This window comes from Ranitomeya variabilis, chromosome 1 (genome assembly GCF_051348905.1).
Source record: "Ranitomeya variabilis isolate aRanVar5 chromosome 1, aRanVar5.hap1, whole genome shotgun sequence".
Lineage (NCBI taxonomy): Eukaryota > Metazoa > Chordata > Amphibia > Anura > Dendrobatidae > Ranitomeya > Ranitomeya variabilis.
Window position 1 is genome coordinate 592,898,067 of NC_135232.1, and position 17,911 is coordinate 592,915,977.

General features: G+C 45.8%; 1 protein-coding gene across 1 annotated transcript; it reads right to left on the reverse strand.

Moving 5' to 3' along the window:
* Window positions 1-2,615: 2,615 nt before the first annotated feature.
* UBQLN4 (ubiquilin 4) lies at window positions 2,616-17,832 on the reverse strand. The gene is made up of 11 exons (XM_077258402.1): window positions 17,514-17,832; window positions 8,168-8,319; window positions 7,888-8,099; window positions 7,545-7,807; window positions 7,310-7,468; window positions 6,934-7,159; window positions 6,367-6,506; window positions 4,056-4,139; window positions 3,853-3,968; window positions 3,607-3,769; window positions 2,616-3,234 (listed from the first exon to the last, which is right to left on the reverse strand). The coding sequence occupies exons 1-11, from the start codon at window positions 17,760-17,762 to the stop codon at window positions 3,082-3,084; spliced, it is 1,917 nt and encodes a 638-aa protein (XP_077114517.1). The 5' UTR covers window positions 17,763-17,832; the 3' UTR covers window positions 2,616-3,081.
* Window positions 17,833-17,911: the final 79 nt, after the last annotated feature.

Sequence of the window (17,911 nt, forward strand, 5' to 3'; positions counted from 1 at the left end):
TTCAAATAGCCTCCATGGGAGGCTAGAAGCTGGCACCACTCGATCGGCTCAGCTACATAGCAGCGATCATCAGATCGCTGCTATGTAGCTGAATTGGAGGCTTGCTATGAGCGCCGACCACAGGGTGGCGCTCACAGCAGGCCAGCTTCAGTAACCATAGAGGTCTCAAGGACCTCTATGGTTACCATCCTGACGCATCGCCGACCCCCGATCATGTGACGGGGGTCGGAGATGCGCTCATTTCCGGAAGTGGTAGTTAAATGCAGCTGTCAGCATTTAACAGGTTAATAGCGGCGGGTGAATCGCGATTTCACCCGTCGCTATTGCACGCACATGTCAGCTGTACAAAACAGCTGACATGTCGCGACTGATGTGGGCTCAGCGCCGGAGCCTACCTCAAAGCAGGGGTTCCGACCTCCGCAGTAATAGTACGGCGTAGGTCGGTAATGGGTTAAAGACAGCTGTCTTACATAGTCACATTTATAAAAGACTTCTGTCCACAGACACAATTAATCAGTCAGACTCTAACCTCTACAACAGGGGCAAGACCATAGAGCTTTATAAGGATGTCAGGGACAAGATCACAGACCTGCACAAAGCTGAAATTGGCTACAAAACCAAAAGTAGGATTCTGGGTGAGAAGGAGACAACTGTTGGTGCAATAGTAAGAAAATGGGAGAAATACAAAATGACTGTCAATCAACATTGATCTGGGGCACCATGCAAAATCTCACCTTGTGGGGTATCCTTGATCATGAGGAAGGTGAGAGATCAGCCTAAAGCTACACGGGGTGAACTTGTTAATGATCTCAAGGCAGCTGGGACCACAGTCACCAAGAAAACCATTGGTAACACATTACGCCGTAAAGGTTTAAAATCCTGCAGTACCGGCAAGGTCCCCTGCTCAAGAAGGCACATGTGCAGGCCTGTCTGAAGTTTGCCAATAAACACCTGGATGATTCTGTGAGTGATTGGGAGAAGGTGCTGTGGTCAGATGTGACAAAAATTGAGGTCTTTGGCATCAACTCAACTCACCGTGTTTGGAGGAAGAGAAATGCTGCCTATGACCCAAAGAACACCGTCCCCACTGTCATGCATGGAGGTGGAAACATTATGTTTTGGGGGTGTTTCTCTGGTAAGGGCACAGGACTACTTCACCACATCAATGGGAGAATGGATGAAGCCATGTACCATTAAATCCTGAGTGACAACCTCCTTCCCTCCGCCAGGACATTAAAAATTGGTTGTGGCTGGGTCTTCCAGCAAGACAATGACCCAAAACATACAGCCAAGGCAACAAAGGAGTGGCTCAAAAAGAAGCACATTATGGTCATGGAGTGGCCTTGCCAGTCTCCAGACCTTAATCTCAGAAAACTTATGGAAGAAGTTGAAGCTCCAAGTTGCCAAGCGACAGCATCAAAATCTTAATGGATTTAGAGATGATCTGCAAAGAGGAGTGGACCAAAATTCCTCCTGACATGTGCGCAAACCTCATCATTAACTACAAAAAAGTCTGACTGCTGTGCTTGCCAACAACGGTTTTACCACCAAGTATTAAGTCTTGTTTGCCAGAGGGATCAAACACTTATTTCTCACTGCAAAATGCAAATAAATTTATACAATGATTTTTCTGGATTTCATTTTTGACATTCTATCTCTCCAAGTAAAATTAACCTTCCCTTAAATTTATAGACTGTTTGTCAGTGGGCAAACTTACAAAATCAGGAAGGGATCAAATACATATTTCCCCCACTGTGTAATATATATGATATATGACAAAATATAGGAGCAGCACCAGCAAAAGATTATAAACGGGTGCAAAATCAAACCTCAAAGCATGTCCAGAAAAGATGAAGGCAGCACTCCAAAATAATGGTTTATTGACCCATCATGCCAGGGTGACATTTCGTTACAAAGATGGCTTGGAAAAGTTCCCCATTTGGAATGAAATGTTGCCCTAGCATGATGGGACAATAAAGCACTATATTTTTGGAGTGATGCTGTTCAGGCTAGCCTACACCCTTAACACTTAAAGGGGTATTCTGGGCCCACTTACTTCCACATAGGAAGACTATCCTAGCCAGTGACTTCTTTACCAACGTAAACGATGATGAACGATAACGGCTAATGTGGTAGGTTAGCGTTACCATCCGAATTGGAAGTGAGTGGAGCTGGAATATCCCTTTAACAGCCAAGGTCTAACAAACCATCAGGATCAAAGACAATCCCTTTAGCTAGACTGGCTGGAAGTGTAGCAAACCCTCAGCTGTGACAATTAAGCGTTTTCAAAATATGGGGGTAAGTTTGGATATTTCCATTCACTCTCAGGATGCAGAGATGTCGAAGATTACACCTGGTGGAGACCCTGTTTGGACTCTGACAGGTCCCCCCGGAATGGAGTGGTGGGCTCCATACTTCGGCAGCCGGCAATGCACCGCCACAGCTTCTACTATAATGAGGCACATCAGAACCCCATTTTTGGGGAACCAGGTGATGTATCCATTGCACACAGCCATTACCCATCCTTGTTTTTGAAAGAATATGCCCCAAACCTCCCCTCCCTCTTATATCAGGGGTCCAGGCCCGACCACCATCACGAGGTCTTGTGCGCAAGATCAGGAAAAATAAAACATTTGGTTTTATTGTTAAAATCTAATGAAAATAAGACTCCAAATCGTTAGGGGTGATGGAGGGGTTAAACTTTAAAATATATCAGTGGGGTAAGGGCAAATAAAAAAAAAAAAAAAATCCTAGGTTGTTGGAGAAGTTGTGATATCCGCTGAGCAAAGTCACGTGGAGATTAGCGAGTTAAATAATTATGAGCAGTCGGCTATGAGCGAGCTTTGCGGGCTGTGGCGGTCCTGTATGGAAAATGGAGCCCCGGTGATGGGGGAGATGAGATGTGTACAGCACCACAGAGTGCCTCCTATGGGCAGGAGACCGGAACTGTCCAGTGTCAATATAGCATGGAGGCCACTTCCCATGATGCTCGGTGGTCAGGACTAAGTACTAGAGGCCCAGATGGTTCTGGCAGGGTTTGCGCGCTTGTGGCTTTTGTTTTTTTCTCGCTTTTGCTCATTATTAAGAGGGCTGAGAGCCCAACAGTCTTTCGATGGCAGCATTGATGTCCCCGCCCGTTGCTATCAGCGCCTGTAGGTTGGCTTCCCGGTTAATAAAACCCATCGCGTTTAACTGGTCCAGTTGGGACTGGAAGCGCACTTCTGGGGTCTGTCCCTGCAAAATATAAAATTAATAAATATATATTATTTTGAACAGTAGAAATTGAAAACTTTGTTCTTACAATTTCACCTCCACCATTGTGAATTATTTTCCCAATTCTCAGAGCAGTATGTGGTAATGTGAATGGTTTTGTTCAGAACTTGTCCAAAAAAAAAAAAAGCGAGGAAAAAAAAAAAAAAGCAAGTTCAAAAACAAATACACAGTGGTAGGAAGGAGTTAATTCACATACCGGGGGCCGCCATGACACTTAAAAAGCCCACAGGAGTGCAAAACAGGTTTTGTGACCATTACTAGTGGAGACTTTTAAAGGGGTCATTTTCTAAAGGGGCTTGTCTGCATTTTTCCCCACCCCGCCCGCTCGCATACCGGGGCGCTTCCTCCTGCTAGAAGCTGGATCATTTGCTGCATCATCTGTTGCTGCGCACTGCTAGTGCCCCCTGCTGGAGAGGCACTGGCCGGTGTGGGGGGATTGGGATTATCAGGGACTGTGCTTCCGCTGGATGTAGGGGGAATCCCAAAAGTACCGAGACTGGAAGAGAGAAAATGTGAAGGTCAGTGGGAAGATCATTAAGAAGAAAGGAACAGGCAGGGCACTAGTTTGGAAAATCTTACCCGGAGATCAGGCTGGGGGCTTCTGTCTGGAGAGTCTGCAGCCCCTGCTGTATCTGGAGGAGGGCCTGCATGGCTCGGGGATTGGTCATTACAGAGAGAGATTCTGGATTCTGCATCTATGGGCCACAACAGGGGTATAAGGTGAGCACCAGTTACACTGTGCAGCTTACAGTTTCGGACCGTGGTAGCATTATGGCACTCACCTGCTGTAGGAAGACTGGCAACTGGAGCCGGAGCTGTTCCTGTAGCTGGGGGTTACCCGAAAAGATTGGAATGTTTCCCATCATCTAGAAAGAAGACACAGAAGAAGAAGTTTGCATCAGTCACTAAACGGTATACAATGGTGGGGATCTGAGCTCGGAGACCACTACTGACCCCAAGGTCAGTTTCACACGTCAGTGCCTCTGTGTAGTGACAATTTTCTCACGTACCAGATACACTGACACGTAGACACATTCAGATGAATAGGTCTATGCAGATGTCAGTGTGTTTTGGCGGACCGTGTGTCCGTGTGCAAAACACACAGACATGTCTTTTTACCCGGACTCACAGCCCACCAAACATCCTGCACACGTGCATACAGAAAACAGTGTACACGGACGGCCGTGGGGGAAGCAGCGCTACTGTAAGCCGCTGTTCCCCTGCATGTGGTGCTTAATCTGGCTTTCATCCATAGTCCCCCCGCTCTGCCGGCAGCAGAACGATCAGGGGGACAATGAATGAATGAAAAAAAAAAAAAAAAAAAAAAAAAAACACCACACTACATGGGGTCCCCCCTATACAACCAACCCGGCAAAACTCACAAGTGCAGGCAGCTATTCTCAGGCTGGTAAGGGGTCATGGGATATGCCCCCCAGCCTTAAAAAAAAAAAAAAAAAAAAAAAAAAAAAAAAAAAGCAGCCCGCAGACGTCCAGAAAAGGCGCATTTAATATTACCGAGCTTCGCCCGGTTTTTCCCACTTGCCCTGTAGCGGTGGCAAGTGGGGTAATGAAGGGTTAATGTCACCTTCCTATTGTAAGGGGACATTAAGCCAGCTTAGTAATGGAGAGGTGTCAATAAGAAAAAAACATTTTTTTTAATGAAATATACACATTCTCCCCCCCCCCCCCATCTTTATTAGTCTGCCACTCCGAGCAAAGCCCTAGATCTCATGGAAAAAATGTCAAAATAATAAACCAACAATATACCATACCTGTCCAGCGTACAGTAAGTCCCATGCAGTAATCCATATCTAGAGGAATTTACAGTTTACAACCGAGCGGTGCTAATGTGACTGCCAGCTGATTTTCCCACGCTGAAGAGTTCATTTTCGTTCAGGCCGCCAGGGAGCATAGCTTCGGTGACGTCACTGCTAGTCACTGAAGCTCCGCTCCCAGCATTTCATTCAGTCACCAGTAGTGTACAGCCAGGAGCGGTTGCATTAGCACCGCTCCCGGTTGTAAACTCTAAAGTCCCCTAGATATGGATTACTGCGTGGGACTGACTGTATGCCGGACAGGTATGGTATATTGTTGATTTATTTTTTGACATTTTTTCCAGGAGATCGAGGGTTTCGCTTGGAATGGCAGACTAATAAACATGGAAAAACTGTGTTTATTGTTTGATTTAATTAAAATACTTTTTTTTCTTACTGTGTGGTGTTTGATTAACCATTTAACTACTCTAGGATTAGTCTTATCCTAGTCTTATTGACACCTCTCCATTACTAAGCTGGCTTATTGTCAACTTACAATATGAAGGTGACATTAACCCATTTGCCACCGCTACAGGGCAGGTGGGAAGGACTGGGCAAAGCTTCAGAAATGGCGCATCTAATAGATGCGCCTTTTCTGGGCAAGCTGGGTGCTGCTTTTTTTTTAGGCTGGGGGGCCCATATTTATGGCCCCTTACCAGCCTGAGAATAGCAGCCCGCACCTGTGAGTTTTGCCAGGTTGGTTTATAAACATAGAGGGGGACCCCATGTGTTTTTTTTTTTCTTCATAATTTCCCCCCTACTTGCAGGCCGAGCAGGAAAGGATGGATGACAGCTGGCTTCAGCACCACACGCAGAGGAACAGATCTTACTGTAGCGCTGCTTCCCGGCGGCCGTCCGTGTGGTCCTGATGCGGCACACGGTTGCCACACGGATGTATCACACGGACATCTCTGGTACAGTGTTTACCAGTAATATCAGGACCTGTGAAACCGGCCTAACAGAGCTTTCTCTGCACTTAAATAGGGAAGAGCTGCAGTTACCTGCTGAGCCACAGCTATAGAGGGAAGGACAGAAGGAAAAAACAAAAAACAAAAAACCTGTGGTCCCACCATTTTTAGGATTGTTAACAGTCCTACCCCGACAAAACAATGATGGTGTTTATTAGAAGTATTCCCCTTTAAACGTCTGAATGTCCAAGGATTAGACACTGATGCAGGGCCGGTTTAAAAAATGCAGGGCATTAAATAAAAAAATAAATAAATAAATAAAAAATTTAAAAAAAAACACTGGAAACCCCCTTTTAAAGAAACAGACCAACCTGAGCCGCAAAGTCTGGATTTTGGGAGAGTGTCTGCATCATAGTGCGCATGTAGGGGGCAGATATCATGCTCTGTATTAGCTGGGGGTTCTCAGATATCTGCTGTAACAATCCCTGCATCTCGGGGCTGTTGAACATGCCTAAACCAAGAAAAGAAATACCTTTAATCATTTACAGAATAAAGTCAACTAAAAGGGTTATGTGGTACTTCCTATGTCAATGTTGGCGGTGGAGGCGCAGTTAGTCAGCATTTTCACAAACCCGTACCATTTTTTTTTTATTTTACTACAAAAAGAACAGCTGTCAGTGATTGGCAGTGGCATCTAAACAATACAAAGTTGGCACCCCCAGCTCCTGACTGCTAAGTGAGCCAGGCGATGAGCCCCACCACCAAAGTAAACCACTGAGGATGCATCTAACAGTGATTGGCAGCAGCATCCAAACTCCGATAATGCAGCCAGCTCCAGACCCCACGCCGTGTCATGTCCACATAATGAAGGGGTTAGCGTTAAGTCGTCTATGAATCGTCAGACATGGAGAGAAGCCAAATGTCTCCGGAGATCATACCTGTCCCCAGGCTGGCAGCATTGATACCAAATGGGTTGGATACAGTTGGGGCGCTCTGGCTGGTGGTGGACCCGCTGCTGGTGCCACCACCCTCACTTGTGGGGGGCTGACTCTGAGGGGACGATGGATTCCAGGGGTTGGGAAGAGGCTCGCGATTCTCTGTGCGTAACGGCTGTGAGGCGGAACCATCCGAGCCCCCTGCTGATGAAAAGGGGTTGTTGCCAAACTGGAAGAGGAAGAGAAACAGACACAATAAGCAAATATCATAAAGAGACCCTCCAGCAAATATACTGCGGACAAAGCATCATGGGAAAGGATACGTCCCATGTTGGAAATTACTGGATGCCGTCTGCTGGCAAAGTGCGCCCTGCGTTACCTGCTCCCGGGCCGCGCTGAACATGGGCTCCTGAATATCAGTGTACATGCGCCGTAAGGCGTTGTACCCTCCAGGGATGCTTTCCAGGTTACTGAGGGCCCGGTCCTGGTTCCTCATCATTTCCTGCATCATGGCTGGGTTGCGGGCCAGCTCCATGGTCTGAAATAAAGGAAGCAATCAATGGAGGCATACGGGCAAACATCTACGACGTGAGAGGGTGCCCAGCGACACCTACCTGTCTCATCAGCTCTGGGTTGTTCAGCATGTGGCTTATTTCGGGGTTCCTCTCCATCAGCTGCTGCATCTGTGGATTGGCCATGATCATTTGTCTCATGAGGTCGGGGTTAGACATCATGTTCTGTACCAGCGGGTTCTCCATGATCTGGGACAACATCTCTGGGTTGGACATAAGCTGGCGCTGCATCTGTTGCTGAAGCTCCATGAAGTTAGCAGAGCCCATGCCCAGGTTGCCCAAGCCGGACAGGCCCCCAAACCCAGCTGAGGACAGAACATACATATATTATACCTCTGTGGCAGGAGAAGCCCCTACAAGTCAACCATGGAGGGTTTATACTCACAAAGGATGCTGGGAGAAGAAGCTCTATCAGGTGGGCTGGTGCCGGACCCCCTGGCGGTACCACCAGAGCTTTCCGGGGAGGCGGCAGATGACGAGTTGGACTGAGAAGAGGGGGCAGCAGTGTTTCCTGTGGGTGAAGAGGATGCGGTAGAGGCAGCAACGGCAGCAGCGGTGGCAGCAGCAGAAGGGGACAAAGCGGATGGATCCTGCGACCTGAAGCCATAAAAGTGCATTAGTATTTTAGATGTTTAGATTCCCCCTGTCCTGAGAACGTCACTCACTTCTGTGCCGTCTTGATGACTAGATGTACGGTGAGGCCGTCTTTGATGCCGTGTTGGTTCAGCGTGTCTCCATCTTTCAAGATCTTCCCGGCAAAGATCAGTACCAGCTGATCCTTCTTGGCTTTAAACCGCCGGGAAATTTCCTCTTTGAACTGTGAGGAGGGAAAAAATAAAAAAAGTCAATCAGTTGGGAAGGGGCGACAGCTAAAAACATAAGAACACGACAGACCTCATTCTTAAAAAATAAAAAATAATATTCGAGGACACAGACCCCTAATGAAAAATGAGGGAGACATCCCTGCTGCACCCCCTTCATTCCCAGAATTGGCCAGGATGGCGGTGTCTCATGCCTCCTAAAGGCAGCCTACACAGGGATGGCGGGGGGCGCTACACACCAATCTCCCTCTACACACAGACATGAAGGGGTATTCCTCATAGATGATATTGTCGGATAGTACTTATAAATACAAGCACTTTTCTCATGTTCTGCTTACTAAAATTCTCAGCCATTCTTGAGATAGCAACACTTGTTTACAGCTTGTTGCCTAGGACACCGACCACCGCTGCTGTCCATATTTTAAGCACTGCGATGAAGCTGGCCGAGATTAGCGCGCTCAACGTTAAAAACAGAGCTGACATACTCAATAGCAAAGAGCTTGTAAGCACTGAACATGTTCTGTCTACCAGCGGTGGTTGGTCTCCTGGGCAACAAGCTGTAAACAAAAAAAAAAGTTAATAGATCAACAATGGCTGAAAATGTTAACAAGCAGTAAACTGAAAAATTGCTTTCATTTACAATGTGAAGAGCGGAACAAAAATGGTTACCTCAATGAACCAAAAAGAATTTGTGATCAATATTGACCTGTCCATTCAAGGACATTTTAGCTATAGTGTGAAATCCTATTTTTTGTTTGTGAAACTGCCACTTAGGCGAAACTGTACTGTTTTGTTTGTTGTGAAACTATCACATAGCCGAAACTGTTTTTTTGTCTTCTCTTTTCTCTCTTTGTTTAAACAAGCAAAACTTGTATAACCACTGAAACTACCTGTACAACTATATAAAGAGGGGATAGCACCTTGAAGGCAGGCGTGCTTGAGAGGCTTCCCAGTGATATACTATACGAGACGTGTCTTGTGTATTATTTCTGGTGATTCCCCACTTCCAAAGGCTGCTCCGACTGAGTGTGGTCCCGACAACAAGTTCTGACAATATTTATGAAGATGGGAATACCCCTTTAAAGGAAAGACTCCATTTACAGCGAGAGCTGCAGCTAGAGTGTGTACTGATCATGCTTCGTTTACACTGTGCAATCGGCACATTCCCCACTCACAGACCCCATAACATTATGGGAACGTAGGACTGATGCACTGCAGGCTGCAGCTCTGGGTGTGACTAGTGACAGGCAGCATGCCATGGATCTGTAACATGTGAGAAGTTTGGAAATCTCTTTTCACTGTCAAGGGGTTAATAAATCCTACATTCCCAGGGCCCCAGCTCTGGAAACACTGCAACCAGGCGCATCAGCTGCGATTACGCCACGGCCTCAGCTGTGTCAGAGGAGGAAGGGCAAACTCCACAGAGACTATCAGCCTGGCACAGAGGAGCTCCGACTACAGAGACGCCATTATACATACCGGGATGACAGGGCACAGGCAGCTTAGGCCCTGCTAAGAGAGGGGATGCCGGCCCCTACAGAAGTGCTGGACACCATCGCAAGTAATGGCTATCCTGCTGCCGTCAGTGAACGGGAGCCAGCATACCTGCACCTAGCGCCTGACCACCTGTAACCCATACTCCTGGCAGCTGAGGGCTCCCTACAGTCATCTCCATCCTGACAATATAACAAACCATGTAGGAATCAGTTCTGCTCAATGGAGGACTGACAAGACCAGATACAACTGTGGCAAACCCTCAGCTGACAGAAGTGCAGGGCAGGAGCTCTCTGGATCTAAACAGCATAGCTCAAATCACAGACAGCAAACAGATCTAGAAAATGGTGCAGGACTAAAGCAATCTCTGGTGGAGAACTTCATAATATACAAAGATTAAGCCACATTACAGCAGCCTAAACGAGCCGGGTACAGAGGGGGCTGCAGTACTTGGCAATCAGAGAGTTACACAATGGTGACACAGATCAGTGGGGGAGGCACAACCAGGATCAGGGGATCAAACATTGCCCAACCAGCGGTGACTGCCAACCATGCCCACACCATCAGTACGGTGATATATGGTCTACAAACACTGAGGAGACCCCATGTACATGACTTGTAATTTATTATACTCCAGAGCTGCACTCACTATTCTGCTGGTGGAATCACTGTGTACATACATTACTGATCCTGAGTTACATCCTGTATTATACCCCAGAGCTGCACTCACTATTCTGCTGGTGCAGTCACTGTGTACATACATTACTGATCCTGGGTTACACCCTGTATTATACCCCAGAGCTGCACTCACTATTCTGCTGGTGCAGTCACTGTGTACATACATTACTTATCCTGTACTGATCTGAGTTACCTCCTGTATTATACTCCAGAGCTGCACTCACTATTCCGCTGGTGGAATCACTGTGTACATACATTACATTACTGATCCAGAGTTACATCCTGTATTATACCCCAGAGCTGCACTCACTATTCTGCTGGTGCAGTCACTGTGTACATACATTACATTACTGATCCTGTACTGATCTGAGTTACCGCCTGTATTATACTCCAGAGCTGCACTCACTATTCTGCTGGTGGAATCACTGTGTACATACATTACATTACTGATCCTGAGTTACATCCTGTATTATACCCCAGAGCTGCACTCACTATTCTGCTGGTGCAGTCACTGTGTACATACATTACTGATCCTGTACTGATCTGAGTTACCTCCTGTATTATACTCCAGAGCTGCACTCACTATTCTGCTGGTGGAATCACTGTGTACATACATTACATTACTGATCCTGAGTTACCTCCTGTATTATACTCCAGAGCTGCACTCACTATTCTGCTGGTGCAGTCACTGTGTACATACATTACTGATCCTGAGTTACATCCTGTATTATACTACAGAGCTGCTCTCACTATTCTGCTGGTGCATTCACTGTGTACATACATTACTGATCCTGTACTGATCCTGAGTTACATCCTGTATTATACCCCAGAGCTGCACTCACTATTCTGTTGGTGCAGTCACTGTGTACATACATTACTGATCCTGTACTGATCCTGAGTTACATCCTGTATTATACCCCAGAGCTGCACTGACTATTCTGCTGGTGCAGTCACTGTGTACATACATTACATTACTGATCCTGTACTGATCCTGAGTTACATCCTGTATTATACCCCAGAGCTGCACTCACTATTCTGCTGGTGCAGTCACGGTGTACATACATTACTGATCCTGGACTGATCCTGAGTTACATCCTGTATTATACCCCAGAGCTGCACTCACTATTCTGCTGGCTCAGTCACTGTGTACATACATTACATTACAGATCCTGAGTTACATCCTGTATTATACCCCAGAGCTGCACTCACTATTCTGCTGGTGCAGTCACTGTGTACATACATTACATTACTGATGCTGTACTGATCCTGAGTTACATCCTGTATTATACCCCACGGCTGCACTCACTATTCTGCTGGTGTAGTCACTGTGTACATACATTACTGATCCTGAGTTACATCCTGTATTATACCCCAGAGCTGCACTCACTATTCTGCTGGTGCAGTCACTGTGTACATACATTACTGATCCTGAGTTACATCCTGTATTATACCCCAGAGCTGCACTCACTATTCTGCTGGCTCAGTCACTGTGTACATACATTACATTACTGATCCTGAGTTACATCCTGTATTATACCCCAGAGCTGCACTCACTATTCTGCTGGTGTAGTCACTGTGTACATACATTACTGATCCTGAGTTACCTCCTGTATTATACCCCAGAGCTGCACTCACTATTCTGCTGGTGCAGTCACTGTGTACATACATTACTGATCCTGAGTTACATCCTGTATTATACCCCAGAGCTGCACTCACTATTCTGTTGGTGCAGTCACTGTGTACATACATTACTGATCCTGAGTTACATCCTGTATTATACCCCAGAGCTGCACTCACTATTCTGCTGGCTCAGTCACTGTGTACATACATTACATTACTGATCCTGAGTTACATCCTGTATTATACCCCAGAGCTGCACTCACTATTCTGCTGGTGTAGTCACTGTGTACATACATTACATTACTGATCCTGAGTTACATCCTGTATTATACTCCAGAGCTGCACTCACTATTCTGCTGGTGCAGTCACTGTGTACATACATTACTGATCCTGAGTTACATCCTGTATTATACTACAGAGCTGCTCTCACTATTCTGCTGGTGCAGTCACTGTGTACATACATTACATTACTGATCCTGTACTGATCCTGAGTTACACCCTGTATTATACCCCAGAGCTGCACTGACTATTCTGCTGGTGCAGTCACTGTGTACATACATTACTGATCCTGAGTTACATCCTGTATTATACCCCAGAGCTGCACTCACTATTCTGCTGGTGCAGTCACTGTGTACATACATTACTGATCCTGAGTTACATCCTGTATTATACTACAGAGCTGCTCTCACTATTCTGCTGGTGCAGTCACTGTGTACATACATTACATTACTGATCCTGTACTGATCCTGAGTTACATCCTGTATTATACCCCAGAGCTGCACTGACTATTCTGCTGGTGCAGTCACTGTGTACATACATTACATTACTGATCCTGTACTGATCCTGAGTTACATCCTGTATTATACCCCAGAGCTGCACTCACTATTCTGCTGGTGCAGTCACGGTGTACATACATTACTGATCCTGGACTGATCCTGAGTTACATCCTGTATTATACCCCAGAGCTGCACTCACTATTCTGCTGGCTCAGTCACTGTGTACATACATTACTGATCCTGAGTTACATCCTGTATTATACCCCAGAGCTGCACTCACTATTCTGTTGGTGCAGTCACTGTGTACATACATTACTGATCCTGTACTGATCCTGAGTTACATCCTGTATTATACCCCAGAGCTGCACTCACTATTCTGCTGGTGCAGTCACTGTGTACATACATTACATTACTGATCCTGCACTGATCCTGAGTTACATCCTGTATTATACCCCACAGCTGCACTCACTATTCTGCTGGTGTAGTCACTGTGTACATATATTACATTACTGATCCTGAGTTACATCCTGTATTATACCCCAGAGCTGCACTCACTATTCTGTTGGTGTAGTCACTGTGTACATACATTGTATTACTGATCCTGTACTGATCCTGAGTTACATCCTGTATTATACCCCAGAGCTGCACTCACTATTCTGCTGGTGCAGTCACGGTGTACATACATTACATTACTGATCCTGCACTGATCCTGAGTTACATCCTGTATTATACTCCAGAGCTGCACTCACTATTCTTCTGGTGTAGTCACTGTGTACATACATTACATTACTGACCCTGAGTTACATCCTGTATTATACCCCAGAGCTGCACTCACTATTCTGTTGGTGCAGTCACTGTGTACATACATTACATTACTGATCCTGAGTTACATCCTGTATTATACCCCAGAGCTGCACTCACTATTCTGCTGGTGCAGTCACTGTGTACATACATTACATTACTGATGCTGTACTGATCCTGAGTTACATCCTGTATTATACCCCACGGCTGCACTCACTATTCTGCTGGTGTAGTCACTGTGTACATACATTACATTACTGATCCTGAGTTACATCCTGTATTATACCCCAGAGCTGCACTCACTATTCTGTTGGTGCAGTCACTGTGTACATACATTACATTACTGATCCTGTACTGATCCTGAGTTACATCCTGTATTATACCCCAGAGCTGCACTCACTATTCTGCTGGCTCAGTCACTGTGTACATACATTACATTACTGATCCTGAGTTACATCCTGTATTATACCCCAGAGCTGCACTCACTATTCTGCTGGTGTAGTCACTGTGTACATACATTACTGATCCTGAGTTACCTCCTGTATTATACCCCAGAGCTGCACTCACTATTCTGCTGGTGCAGTCACTGTGTACATACATTACATTACTGATCCTGAGTTACATCCTGTATTATACCCCAGAGCTGCACTCACTATTCTGTTGGTGCAGTCACTGTATACATACATTACTGATCCTGTACTGATCCTGAGTTACATCCTGTATTATACCCCAGAGCTGCACTGACTATTCTGCTGGTGCAGTCACTGTGTACATACATTACATTACTGATCCTGTACTGATCCTGAGTTACATCCTGTATTATACCCCAGAGCTGCACTCACTATTCTGCTGGCTCAGTCACTGTGTACATACATTACATTACTGATCCTGAGTTACATCCTGTATTATACCCCAGAGCTGCACTCACTATTCTGCTGGTGCAGTCACTGTGTACATACATTACTGATGCTGTACTGATCCTGAGTTACATCCTGTATTATACCCCACGGCTGCACTCACTATTCTGCTGGTGTAGTCACTGTGTACATACATTACATTACTGATCCTGAGTTACATCCTGTATTATACCCCAGAGCTGCACTCACTATTCTGCTTGGTGTAGTCACTGTGTACATACATTACTGATCCTGAGTTACCTCCTGTATTATACCCCAGAGCTGCACTCACTATTCTGCTGGTGCAGTCACTGTGTACATACATTACTGATCCTGAGTTACATCCTGTATTATACCCCAGAGCTGCACTCACTATTCTGTTGGTGCAGTCACTGTGTACATACATTACTGATCCTGAGTTACATCCTGTATTATACCCCAGAGCTGCACTCACTATTCTGCTGGCTCAGTCACTGTGTACATACATTACATTACTGATCCTGAGTTACATCCTGTATTATACCCCAGAGCTGCACTCACTATTCTGCTGGTGCAGTCACTGTGTACATACATTACTGATCCTGAGTTACATCCTGTATTATACCCCAGAGCTGCACTCACTATTCTGCTGGTGCAGTCACTGTGTACATACATTACTGATCCTGTACTGATCCTGAGTTACATCCTGTATTATACCCCAGAGCTGCACTCACTATTCTGTTGGTGCAGTCACTGTGTACATACATTACATTACTGATCCTGAGTTACATCCTGTATTATACTCCAGAGCTGCACTCACTATTCTGCTGGTGCAGTCACTGTGTACATACATTACTGATCCTGAGTTACATCCTGTATTATACTACAGAGCTGCTCTCACTATTCTGCTGGTGCATTCACTGTGTACATACATTACATTACTGATCCTGTACTGATCCTGAGTTACATCCTGTATTATACCCCAGAGCTGCACTCACTATTCTGTTGGTGCAGTCACTGTGTACATATATTACATTACTGATCCTGTACTGATCCTGAGTTACATCCTGTATTATACCCCAGAGCTGCACTGACTATTCTGCTGGTGTAGTCACTGTGTACATACATTACATTACTGATCCTGTACTGATCCTGAGTTACATCCTGTATTATACCCCAGAGCTGCACTCACTATTCTGCTGGTGCAGTCACGGTGTACATACATTACTGATCCTGGACTGATCCCGAGTTACATCCTGTATTATACCCCAGAGCTGCACTCACTATTCTGCTGGCTCAGTCACTGTGTACATACATTACTGATCCTGAGTTACATCCTGTATTATACCCCACAGCTGCACTCACTATTCTGCTGGTGTAGTCACTGTGTACATACATTACTGATCCTGAGTTACATCCTGTATTATACCCCAGAGCTGCACTCACTATTCTGTTGGTGCAGTCACTGTGTACATACATTACATTACTGATCCTGTACTGATCCTGAGTTACATCCTGTATTATACCCCAGAGCTGCACTCACTATTCTGTTGGTGCAGTCACTGTGTACATACATTACATTACTGATCCTGTACTGATCCTGAGTTACATCCTGTATTATACCCCAGAGCTGCACTCACTATTCTGCTGGCTCAGTCACTGTGTACATACATTACATTACTGATCCTGAGTTACATCCTGTATTATACCCCAGAGCTGCACTCACTATTCTGCTGGTGTAGTCACTGTGTACATACATTACATTACTGATCCTGAGTTACCTCCTGTATTATACCCCAGAGCTGCACTCACTATTCTGCTGGTGCAGTCACTGTGTACATACATTACATTACTGATCCTGAGTTACATCCTGTATTATACCCCAGAGCTGCACTCACTATTCTGTTGGTGCAGTCACTGTGTACATACATTACTGATCCTGAGTTACATCCTGTATTATACCCCAGAGCTGCACTCACTATTCTGCTGGTGCAGTCACTGTGTACATACATTACTGATCCTGAGTTACATCCTGTATTATACCCCAGAGCTGCACTCACTATTCTGCTGGTGTAGTCACTGTGTACATACATTACATTACTGATCCTGAGTTACCTCCTGTATTATACCCCAGAGCTGCACTCACTATTCTGCTGGTGCAGTCACTGTGTACATACATTACATTACTGATCCTGTACTAATCCTGAGTTACATCCTGTATTATACCCCAGAGCTGCACTCACTATTCTGCTGGTGCAGTCACTGTGTACATACATTACATTACTGATCCTGTACTGATCCCAGGTTACATCCAGTATTATACCCCAGAGCTGCACTCACTATTCTGCTGGTGCAGTCACTGTGTACATACATTACATTACTGATCCTGAGTTACATCCTGTATTGTACTCCAGAGCTGCACTCACTATTCTGATGATGCAGTCATTATGTACATACATTACATTACTGATCCTGCGTTACACCCTGTATTATACCCCAGAGCTGCACTCACTATTCTGCTGGTGCAGTCACTGTGTACATACATTACTGATCCTGAGTTACCTCCTGTATTATACTCCAGAGCTGCACCCACTATTCTGCTGGTGCAGTCACTGTGTACATACATTACTGATCCTGAGTTACCTCCTGTATTATACTCCAGAGCTGCACTCACTATTCTGCTGGTGCAGTCACTGTGTACATACATTACTGATCCTGAGTTACCTCCTGTATTATACTCCAGAGCTGCACCCACTATTCTGCTGGTGCAGTCACTGTGTACATACATTACATTACTGATCCTGTACTAATCCTGAGTTACATCCTGTATTATACCCCAGAGCTGCACTCACTATTCTGCTCGTTCCTCCATGCACCTAATAGCGGGCAGTACCACACGTGACCTGTGCAGTGTGAGCGCCATCTCCCACAATGCAGCCCGCTCACCTCCCGCACACACGCCGTCTCTCCGATCACGATCTCCTCCTTGTCCTTGGGTGTCTTCACTGTGACCCGAATAAAGCCTTTACCCGGCGCCTGTCCGGGGTTACCGGAGGCCGCACCGTCAGCGCCGCTCTCCGCCATCTTGTGTGCACCCGCCCACCCCGAGGAGGAGCAGAAAAAAAGTGAGGGACTGTAGCCGGCTACCGCGAGACAGACAACTCCGTGCTTTGTTTTAATTCCCAGACTCTTCATCGCCACCTGGCGGTGCGGGGGACCCAGCGCAGACTAATGATGCTGCGTCATTCGCGCGACCAGCTGATTCAAGTCCTCCAATCAAGACGCAGCTCTTTGAAACGTAGGAACTTCATGAGCAAATCAAGAAGCTAGTTTTGAAACATAAA

Coding starts and splice junctions, on each gene's coding strand:
- UBQLN4 (XM_077258402.1), bottom strand. CDS start 17,762: ATGAAGAGTCTGGGAATTAAAACAAAGCACGGAGTTGTCTGTCTCGCG. Junction 7,808..7,887: donor TTCTTCTCCCAGCATCCTTT/GTGAGTATAAAC, acceptor TTCTGTCCTCAG/CTGGGTTTGGGGGCCTGTCC. Junction 7,469..7,544: donor ACCCAGAGCTGATGAGACAG/GTAGGTGTCGCT, acceptor CCTTTATTTCAG/ACCATGGAGCTGGCCCGCAA.